The 11,915-nt window shown below is 40.0% G+C and overlaps 1 protein-coding gene across 1 annotated transcript in view; it reads right to left on the reverse strand.

Moving 5' to 3' along the window:
• Positions 1-11,915, reverse strand: part of LOC144597547 (putative ATP-dependent RNA helicase DDX60) — an 80,706-nt gene that overhangs the window by 35,111 nt on the left and 33,680 nt on the right. Inside the window, exons 17-21 of the mRNA XM_078407030.1 lie at positions 11,643-11,762; positions 10,090-10,185; positions 8,318-8,433; positions 4,604-4,734; positions 2,304-2,413 (exon numbers count right to left, since the gene is read on the reverse strand). Of these exons, the coding sequence (XP_078263156.1) occupies positions 2,304-2,413; positions 4,604-4,734; positions 8,318-8,433; positions 10,090-10,185; positions 11,643-11,762 (573 nt within the window). The remainder of the gene's footprint in view (positions 1-2,303; positions 2,414-4,603; positions 4,735-8,317; positions 8,434-10,089; positions 10,186-11,642; positions 11,763-11,915) is intronic.

The following is an 11,915-nucleotide window of genomic DNA, read 5'->3' on the forward strand; positions in this document are numbered from 1 at the left end:
TCTAGAGAATGGGAATTCTACATCTGATTGCCGAGGCAAACAGAAATACAAACAATGCTACGTTAAGTATTTTGTGCAATTCTGCCAACTGGTAATGATATTTCTGTTGAAGAAAGGCAATTGGAGAGTAGAGATGGAAGTAATTAAATACAGGATGATCCAATGGTGCGGTAAATTGGAGCACCGGGAAGAAATTATGTAGATTGTTACCATGGTCCTCCATAAATGCTATGTTAGATTATATCCACCATTGCCCTCTCATACCAGTGATTCAAATAGTGGGAGCTCCTACACTGCAGTCCAGGGCTAGACTATCCTGAATATTAGAATCAGCTAATGTGGTTAGATCTTTCAAAAGTAAAAGGAACTATGCCCCATACTCTGATATTTATTATAGGAGATATTAAGAGATCGTAAGTAGGAACACACATAACGACATGCAGAGTGTTACATTAGAGACACCCACACACTATCCTCAATTAACAAGTTACATTTTACAATTTTATATATTCTTCAAATAAATCACTAGGATAAATGGGACTAGCGTAGCTAGGTACTTGGTCAGCCTAGACAGGGTGGCTGAAGTGCCCGTTTCTGTTTTGTATGATTCTGCAGTGTGGGGTGTCGAGCTGATATCGGCTTAGAAAATCAAAATACTTTTGTCAAGTTATAATGGGATGTTTTTTAAATGTAAAAATCTAGGCCTCTAGGCTTTAGGTAACATATTGAGCTGAAGTCAAAAGTGACTGGAAGGCCACAAGCAGGCCTTCTTCCATAAGTTAGGATACTGTCCGATTCATCTCTGCCATTGCGATAATTGAACTTTGTCCCTAGAATCGGTGTCCTACAATGCAAATAACTTGTTTTGACTGTATTTATGTATGGTATTACCTAATCTTATTGGACAGCATGCAAAACAAAATCTTTTCATTGGTCATTGGTACACATGTCAAAATAAACCTAAACCGCAATGGACATGGATGTGTTTGGAGTTCATTCACCAATTGTCTCCTGGACTGATCAGTAGGGAAGCCCTTTCTTTTTATTAATTTTTTTCACAAATTTGATTGAGGTGTTGGTTGCAGAATTCGCAACTTTAAAAGGTAACTTACAATATTTATTCCCGTTTCAAGACATTAAATGTCTGGACTGGATCAGACAGTTCTTGAGGATTCAGGCAGATGTCCAACATTGCTTAATAATATTCAATTTAGAGAATTGCAGCATTATGTATGCGGGCAAGATGAATGCCAAACACGTACACCTTTCAATACAAGTGCTGAGTAGTTTAAGATAGTCCAGCAGACAGTTCATAAATTATAGCTGGAAGACATGGGGTGATGGGACGCATTTATAGAACAACTCAATGCAAGACAATACATGCAGTTAAGATTCAGAATATAGTGCTCAGTTTTACTGTCAGGATGAATAAAGAGAATAGGAATGTTCAAGCTAAGAGTTGAAATGTAATAGGTTAGGGAAGACCATCGGACAAAATTTTAAGTGATGCAAGGTCAATTTCAGGTTGGATGTCAAGAGGTGGTATTTTGCTAGAAACAGTTCACCATTTGGACGACCGTTTGCCATACGATGGATGTAACTCATTGAATTCCTTTCAATGAGATTCATGGTTTTAGCCAGAGTTGATTCTGCCTGGATCAAAAGACCTTGGACAAATTGCTAAGAGGCACATTAGAGGCAGGAAACATGTTCCCAATGTTGGGGGAGTCCAGAACAAGGGGCCACAGTTTAAGAATAAGGGGTAGGCCATTTAGAACGGAGATGAGGAAGAACTTTTTCAGTCAGAGAGTGGTGAAGGTGTGGAATTCTCTGCCTCAGAAGGCAGTGGAGGCCAGTTCGTTGGATGCTTTCAAGAGAGAGCTGGATAGAGCTCTTAAGGATAGCGGAGTGAGGGGGTATGGGGATAAGGCAGGAACGGGGTACTGATTGAGAGTGATCAGCCATGATCGCATTGAATGGCGGTGCTGGCTCGAAGGGCTGAATGGCCTACTCCTGCACCTATTGTCTATTGTCTATAATTGGGCAACAAAGGGGGCAGGGTGAGATGGGCGTCAAAACAAATTGGCGAGGCTTCCAACTATTCCAAATTCTTCAAAGCTTTAATCCAGTTTGCAATTGCTTTCGATGAAAGTGTACTTATTATTATGATGCCAAGTATTGTAGTTGTGCAGAATCAAATGGATGGATTTGAAGGTTTTGAACCTAATAATCCTTTTTGAGCCCAGAAGGCACAAATTCTTCCACATGCAAGTTCTTTCCATCGAAGTCCCAGATTTACTTACATGGCTTACAGTCAACGCTGCACAGGGGTGATACGAAACAAACTCAATGCCCGCACCATCTGAGCTGCATGTATACTTCTCAAGGTCATTGTATCGTTCTCCATACATCACTAAAAAAAACACATGAAAAAGTATTGTTAAAATAAGCTCAAAGTTTATGCTAACTCAAAAATCAAATTATCCCAATAATTCAGGTAACAAAAAAAATTCTGAGCTCTACTTACTAAAGCAAAAAAAATATTTAAATTACCAGTTAGAAATTAGGACACATTAAGGTTGAGGAGGTGAATGAATACATCCATTGCAAATATTATAAAACTGAATACTAATTTGTTTACAAAATATTTTCCTACGATAATACCACAAGGTTCCAATGTTTCTGTGATGATTCATTGAGGGAGCAGGTAGAGTTAATAAGATAAGTGACAGGAGCACAATTAGGCCATTTGGCCCATCAAGTCTACTCCGCCATTCAATCGTGGCTGATCTATCTCCCCCTCCTAATCCCATTCTCCTGCCATCTCCGCATAACCTCTGACACACGTATACTTAGTTAACAAACTAAGTAGATCTAAGATAGATACAAAAAGCTGGAGTAACTCAGCGGAACAGGCAGCATCGCTGGAGTGAAGGAATGAGTGACGTTTCGGGTCGACACCCTTCTTCAGATCTATATGATCAAGGCTCTGTCCCCCTTTCTTGCAAAAGGTGCCCATTCAGTCCGATCAAGTCCAAGTATGAGTAGTAGATGACGGTACAAATCGAAGGTATCACAAAATGCTGGAGTAACTCAGCAGGTCAGGCAGCATTTGAGATGCTGCCTGACCTGCTGAGTTACTCCAGCATTTTGTGATGTCAAAGTATGATGTCACATATGATCACTAAATACCCATTCCAAAATAGCTACTTAATACCAAAAGGAAATCATGAAGCATTGGTGATTGATCCTGCTTGTATCAAGAAATCATGAAATCCTAAAGCATAATTGGTGGAAAATAATTACTCTAATTGTTCCCATCAACTGTCGAAGAGAATCTCTAATAGCATTAGTATTAAAATTATATAGAGATGGATTAATTTAACATTAATCTGGCTACTCCTCTGCCAGAATAAAATCAAAATATTCAATCATGCACATGACATCCATTAGAAAAATGTTCTATCTGTCCAGAGGTTAAAAAACATTTATAAGCAATCCATTTCTTAATTAAACCTGCTTAATCACGAAAACCGGTAAATCTGCTTAACGTCATTAAAACACACAAGTAGGTCTGGTCAATGCGATTTGATGAAGATAGCAAGTTTCAGTCTTGGATTTTCTCTGGTCATTTGACCCTTTAAAAGATTAGGAAAACCTGAAATTACTCTATATAGATTATATCAAGAGCGCGATAGCAAGCACGATTTCACAGACTACATGACACAAACTGTAATAACCTCCAAGTAGCTAACAAATAGTTAATTATAAATTCCTGAAGAAACTGAAATGACAATTGCAATTTTAAAAAACTGGCAAATAACTTTTCACATTTCTTGACCTCATTATCAACTATCTTGCTGTTGAGGGACTGCAGCGTAGGTTCACTAGGTTAATTCCCGGAATGACGGGACTGTCGTATGTTGAAAGACTGGAGCGACTGAGCTTGTATACATTGGAACTTAGAAGATTGAGAGGGAATCTTATTGAAACATAAGATTATTAAGGGATTGGACACGCTAGAGGCAGGAAACATGTTCCCAATGTTGGCGGAGTCCAGAACCAGCGGCCGCAGTTTAAGAATAAGGGGTAGGCCATCTAGAACAGAGATGAAGAAAAACTTTTTCACTCAGAGCTGTAAATCTGTGGAATTCTCTGCCTCAGAATGCAGTGGAGGCCAAGGCTCTCGATGCTTTCAAGAGAGTTAGATAGAATTCTTAATGATAGCGGAGTCAGGGGGTATGGGGAGAGGGCAGGAACGGGGTACAGATTGTGGATGATCATCCATGATCACATTGACCGGCGGTGCTAGCTCGAAGGGCCGAATGGCTAACTCCTGCACCTGTTGTCTATTGAAACCCCTGCACTTGGGACAATAAATCACCTGGCCACAGCAAAAAAATCATGCATGTCACCTTACGGCATTCAACATTCTTGCTCAATTCATTACTGAACACAACACAAAAAGTGATCCAAAAAAACAAACAAAAATACTCCTCGTTTTGACAGAAAGTGGATCAAATCTACATTCAACTGATTTCAAATAAGTTTTTGAAACCCTGTAAATGTGAATAAAAAGGACAAATTGAAAGACCAACTGTACCCAGTTTGACTCTGAAGGATTTCTGGTCCCGTGGCTGTCTTATTTGTTGCTTCTTTTTACCACCAACTTTTGTAGGATTTTCTACTGTCTTCTCTATTTGTTGCCAGTAAGTCTTTACTGTTTGAAGCCAGCTATTAAAAAAAAAGATAATATTGTAGTGTCATTAATAATAAGAAAATACTTAAATTAAAAAGTCAATCATAATTTCAATAAATTTCCTAAGTATGTTTCCAACAAGCAGATATCTATCATCTTAGTCATATCAACAGCAAGCTTCTTCCCTATGTTTTTCGATTCACAATTCAAAGGTTGAATATACCCAGGTGCAATCAGATACATTTATCAATATAGCACGGCGATAACACCAGGACACAAGGCAAAGTAACTTTAGACTGAAACATAAAACACAAATGATTTTATAATTTCTCTCTTGCATCCACATTATTCATCTTATTGTTAAGGTTTAAATCTTTACTCTCTCTGTGAAAGTGAAAACTGGAAAAAGGACAATATAAACTTGTGCACTGTAACTATTCTGCTATTCCCACATCAGCACATGCTTCCACCCATGTTGTGAATTCCTATCCCAGTTCTTCAAATAAATGCTATCTGACTAACATTTGGTTGCCCAGCGTCTGCTATATCTCCACGGGCTTTTCAATTGTTTTGCCTTTGACTACAAGGGAGCAGTATGGATTAACAATGGTTCATGGTGTTTTATTATCCTGTGTACCAAGGTACACTCTAGATATTAGAAAACCAACAAATAATTAAAACCTATCAAGAGGCAAAGCAGGAATGATTTCTTTGGAAATAAATAGTACTCAATAGACAATAGGTGCAAGAGGAGGCCATTCAGCCCTTTGAGCCAGCACCGCCATTCAAAGTGATCATAGCTGATCATTCTCAATCAGTACCCCGTTCCTGCCTTCTCCCCATACCCCCTGTCTCCGCTATCCTTAAGAGCTCTATTTAGCTCTCTCTTGAATGCATTCAGAGAATTGGCCTCCACTGCCTTCTGAGGCAGAGAATTCCACAGATTCACAACTCTCTGACTGAAAAAGTTTTTCCTCATCTCAGTTCTAAATGGCCTACCCCTTATTCTTAAACTGTGGCCCCTTGTTCTGGACTCCCCCAGCATTGGGAACATGTTTCCTGCCTCTAACGTGTCCAACCCCTTAATAATCTTATACGTTTCGATAAGATCCCCTCTCATCCTTCTAAATTCCAGTGTACTCATAAGGATGACAAATGGTGCAGCATGCAGATTGGGAGTTATCCACTACCCAATATTGTCTGATTGCAGGAAACAAGCCTGTGTTAATTGCTGAAATATCCATCAGCATAAATTCAATTTGTTCAATTGCTCTCCAAAAGTAAATTCCAAATTATGCCAAACTTAAAATCTTCGAGATATTAAATATAGTTTAGACCAGGAGACCGTTATGGAGAAACACTCAGGCACAGACACTTATCAAAATATTGGTTGTCCCAGTATAGTACAGTAACCACATAACTGCTACCTGTCTCTTCAAACATCCCAATGATTTAGCATCATGCTCCAAAGATGTCTGCCATGTTCCCTTCAACTCACTTTGCTCACTGAAAATTATAAACTATGTAATATCTTAAAAAACAAATTTTAAGTGTTGGGTATTAACAAAAACATTAATGGCCTGGAAAATAAATTTGACCAGCAAAATACCTAGTGTGTAAGAAGGAACTGCAGATGCTGGTTTAAACCAAAGATGGACACAAAAAGCTGGAGTAACTCGAAGGGTTTCGACCCGAAAAGTCACCCATTCCTCTCCAGAGATGCTGCCAGAGTTACTCCAGCTTTTTGTGTCTAAAATTCCAAGTGTGCTGGATTACCGGAGTTTTACCATGGAATCAGGAATCGATGGCCCCGATCTTTCAGCAGAGCATCAGCAGAAAGTAGTGTCATGGCAGCTTTTCCTGAAATGATGCATTCAAGAGAGAGCTAGATAGAGCTCTTAAGGATAGTGGAGTCAGGGGGTATGAGGAGAAGGCAGGGACGGGTTACTGATTGAGAATGATCAGCCATGATCACATTGAATGGCGGCGCTGGCCGAATGGCCTACTCCTGCACCTATTGTCTATTTCGTGCAGAGGCACATACTACACAGAACCAAAACCTCACTATTACGTACTTACATTAAAATTACACATTGAAGTTAACATACTTTCCAATAGTACCATCATAATGTGTAAAGACATTAACAATAAACTCGAATCTCTAACTTGTGTACAAATAGCATTAGATCCCAATAAGATCTCTGCTTCACTCCCCGCACCAACCCCCCTCCAAATCCCAAAGTCCCCACTTAAATGAAACCCAATTCCAACACTACACTGAACTCTTCATGTGCCACCTATGCTCATTTAATTGGCCAGGAGTCTTCATCCCAGACATAGACCCATTCTCCTGTCTCCAGAATTCCCATTTCCACTTGCATCCCTCCTCCTGGCCTCTTGCCATTTCTAGATCTATTTACTGCAAACTGCCAACATGAAACTGGCTGCCTTGAATTTTCCACTCCTCTCACTCACCATTCTGAACATGCAGCGCTGCATTCGCCACCAAGGGCAATGCTGCTGTAACCTTGTGATCTGGATTCTGTCTTGCCAAGACCAAACATCCACTCTCAGATGCATTCTCATAGCACTTAGAGACCATGATCTCATCATGAATCAGGCCATTGTCTCCCGGACAATAACATAACAATTTTTTTCCAAAAGATTTGCCCTCCACTACTACTAGCCTTGTAGACTCCAAGCTTGCACACCCGGCTAATCTCTCCTTTCTAATGTCCTCTAGCAGAACGATCCTTGCACACATCATTTCAGCCTGTGCCTGCCCTGTCAAACTTCAGAATATCAACTTATTTCCTCTCCTTCCCAGTTCTGACAAAGTGCCTCACTAGTAATATTAGCCATTTATCTTTCTGCAAACGCTTCCCAACTTGCTGAATGCTTCCACTATTTCACATTTTAATTTTCCAGTTTCTGCAGTTTATTTTATTATCATTGGAAATGTATCCGATTCAATCCAAAAGACCATAGAAACCTAATTGGCCCAACATATTTGGCCTAGCTCATCTGAAAAAGCTTTCATATTTACTCCCCTTCTGCCTCTGCTAAAACCTCTGCAGTTTCTATCCACCCAGCAATCCCCTATTTAAAGTTACAATAGAATCTGGTTCGCAGATTACAGTATATTCAAATCAAATTGCCGCAGAAAAAATATTTTCTTGCATTCTACTGCAAGCTGCGCTAAATGTTACATCCTCTACTCCCTGAACTCCCTTTGAGGAAACAGATTCCACCTAAATGCCAATGTCTATTATATCTCTAAATCTATCAATCTATTGGGGGGAAACTAACTTGGGGTGAATTAATAATCATACATCTACGATTTGATATCATATGATAGAACAGCGTTACAGAATGCAGACATATATCGAGTACGTGCGTTCTTCTTTCATCATAAATATAATAAGGGAGCACACCACCTCACAAACTACCCACTCGGGAGCCCTTCTAGGTACTTCCTGGTCCATCTGTGGAAGAGTCTGCAGTTTCCACATTGGCCTAATAGGATTGAAACCAATCCCAAAGGGCTTCTAATTCAGCACAGTGCATCAATTTGAGAAATAATAGAGTAAAAGGCATGTAAATAATTTGAAGAGTTACTGGGCAAGAGCTTCTGGTTTGCCAATTGTTGCAGAGAGGGCCAGGAATGGACACCGAATCATCACCAGTAGATGTTCCCAGACTTCTGCTCCAATCTCTTGGCCAATACAATGAACCTATGAAAATATGGCATAATAATAAATTCAATAACAATCACCTATACAGCTTCAATAGGAAGAACCATGCAGGGAGAGTTCTAGTAAACTTAAGTTTGCCAATTAATCTCAGATGGATAAAACAATTTGGAATGTCAAATATCTCAAAACAACCCTTGAAAACAAAAAGCTAATATATTTCAAAAAAAGAAAAGTGGTTTCTTTAGAGAATTGTTTTTCCCTATACATTATAATCAATGTGGTAATGGAAAAACATCCTGACCAAATTCACAAATCACAACCCAAATATCTGAGACAGAATAAAATTCAACATTACAGGAACTCATGTCTGAATTAAAGGCAGACTCAAACTGCAAAAGAAACAACAAATTTTGTCAATTTTATTTTCCGTCACTCAGTACTGCGAAGCATGAATATTTGGGTGTGATATCACTGTGTCAAGTAGATTGGTAATTACAGCCCTTCACTACCCATTTTGTAGGTTAATTGACTGCGTAAATGTAAAAATTGTCCCTAGTGTGTGCAGGATAGTGTTAATGTGCGGGGATCGCTGGGCGGCGCGGACTTGGTGGGCCGAAAAGGCCTGTTTCCGCGCTGTATCTGAAATATGAAAAAAAATAAAAATAATAATAATTCTCCAGCCAGAAAGCGCATACAGAAACAGGGCTGTTGGCTCAAATTCATGCTGACCAAGATGCCCCATTTAAACTAATCAGTTTGCACATGTTTGGCCCAAGTCCCTCCAAGTCTTCCCATCTATGTACCAGTCAAAATTTATTTTAAATGATGTTATAGTACCTGCCTCAACTACTTCCTCTGGCACTCATTTACCATCCTCTCGCACTTCCTCATCCACCATCCTCTATGTGAGAGAGTTGTTCCACATTTCCTATTAAATCTTGTCCCTCGCACCTTAAATCTATGTTCTCCAAGTGCAATACTACTGGGCTCTGTGGGCGCGCGGCATTTTCTCTGACACTGCATTGTGAGGAGCCACTGCAGCCATAGCCAGTTCCGTAAAATAATCCCTCAGCCTTTATTCCACTTTCACAAAGTCACTGCACCCATTCTTTTCCACAACTCTTTCTGCACCACCTTTCTTGTACGAACCCGGATCCTCATGCCATCTTTTTCTGATATCCCCACTTGCTAAAACCACAAGCCTTGCACGTCCAAGAGGAAATGCTTCACAGATTAAGAGCACGGTAACGCTGAACAAGATATCTGCCCACATCCTCAAGCTCAAGTGAGAGCATGGCAAAGAAGGGACTGCTTACCCAAACGATTGTATATCCAAATCTCAATGCCCCCAGAGTATTAAATAAAAATTGACAAAATCTGTTGTTGCTTTCGCACAAGTTTTGTCCATAAACCCCACCTCCACCCCGCATCTGTTAGCCAGTCTAATCTTGGTCTCAGCTGTTAAATATCAGCGATGGGTTACTTTTTCATCACCGATAAAATTACTGGATGAGTGAAAAATATTTGTTTACAGTATGGGATAAAGGGATTTGCGTTAAAGGAAGTCCCAATGCAGATGGTTCTTTTACTTTTACTTTATGTCAAACACAGAGAGGTTATGCAACAGACTTTTGAAATTTTAATATCTATACCCTTGCAATATCAACCCCCCCCAAAATTCAATGCTGCCCTTACCTCATCAAAAATAACATATCTAAGTTTCTTCACCCAAGATTGGCGTTGAGCTGTAAGCATGAGCATTTCCAAACACTGAGGAACTGTGATGAGAATCTGAAACAAACATAGCAATTGGGTACGTTCAGATTTCAGCCAATATAAACACATCTCTGGTCAGATTTAGATATCAAGATAGTCAGTTATTGCTTGAATCAGACAGAACAGCATGGCAACACGCCCTCAGCCCATCAAGGCTACACTGATTACACTAATCCTATATAAATTTCCGATGTTCGTACGCGGTCCGGTCGGGTTGTGCAACCACCAGTGCGTTTCGTGCCTCCGGTTCTGGGAGGGGGGGGGGGGGGGGTCATGTGGCGGCTCCCAAGGGTCGGGCCATACCACTACCGACCCCTCGGCGCGGGAATGGACCGGTCCAGGGGGGCGGCCCTTTGCTACAGTTATAAAGGACGAGGTTTTGGACGCGATTTCACTTTGGCAGACTTGACCGGTCTAGCAAACGTATTAAATTCAAACCTCCCGAAATACCCGGCTCCTCGCCTTTATTTCGGGCTTTATCGACGCGCCACACCCCTTTTTTTTATATACTCACAACGTTCTCCTGGATTATATCACTTAACTACACATTGGCGCGTAATTTACAGTGGCCAATTAAACTTGACCCACACAGCTTTGGGCTATGATGGAAAAGGAGTACACAGAGGAATCTCATGTAGTCCCAGTGAGAATGTGTAACTTCAGAGATCTGCCAGGCTCTTGAAAGCTGCTAGCCCCCTTAAAGCAATTACCTAAATGGCATTAAAAAAAGAAAAACAGGCAATATCTAATCAGCAGACAATCCATTTGCCTAACCGCTAATCGGCAGATAAACCGTACAGGGTCACAGCGTTACCCATGACCAGTTGCATTACAGCGTCTTCGTTTTAAGGTATGACAATGATATTTGTGTAAAATGTTTCTTGGCTACATCGAGCTTTCTTTAAATTGTTTTGTGTCTGCAGAAATGTTTTGCCTATAGATATTTGTGGATAAGGAAGGGCAGGTACTAAAGAACAGCTTTGTACATTTCCTACCCAGCATTCCATCACAGATTTTGTTCCTCGGATAATTATGCCAGATTGTGTGACCTCTCAATGAGATGTTTATTAAAGCTAGTGGTGGGGATAGAAGAAAAGCTATACCAAATCATACTTAGACAAAGGTCAGAGAAAACAAAATAGAAAAGACTATTGTGAAGTTGCTGAAATACACACAGATTGCTTGTACATCAGCCATCCTGCACAACTACAGAAGATAGCATGCACAAATTAACCAGCATTGTAAATTACTGTATCTTTAAAACCATTTAATCTGCTCCTATAAATATATGAAGTAGTACTTTTGTCAAGTGGGGGGGGGGGGGGGGATTAGATGATACAACCAGGCAGAGATACAGAAAAGAATGCAAAAATGCATGATATATCCTATGGAGAACAAAATTATCGGGACACAACCGCATGAGTTCGATTTTTTTAAAATCTGACGAGTCTGCATCATATAAAATGACTTACTTGGCAGTTCAATGCATCTTGACGATAGTCACGTGTGAGAACACCACACACAACCATTCCATCTGGTAAAGTTTTGCTGAATCGGTTATAAACAGTCGCCACCACTTGATTCACAAGGGCCTATTAATTAAAAACATTATTCATCAGATGAAATTCATCAAATGTCCTCGTGAAAGCAGGGAGGAATAAAAAAAAAAATGAGATGACCGTTACTGAAGGATGGAATTGAGTATTGAACAGAATATATTTGAAAATGAGACATTGCGATATTGC

Source organism: Rhinoraja longicauda, chromosome 1 (genome assembly GCF_053455715.1).
Source record: "Rhinoraja longicauda isolate Sanriku21f chromosome 1, sRhiLon1.1, whole genome shotgun sequence".
Taxonomy (NCBI): Eukaryota; Metazoa; Chordata; class Chondrichthyes; order Rajiformes; family Arhynchobatidae; genus Rhinoraja; species Rhinoraja longicauda.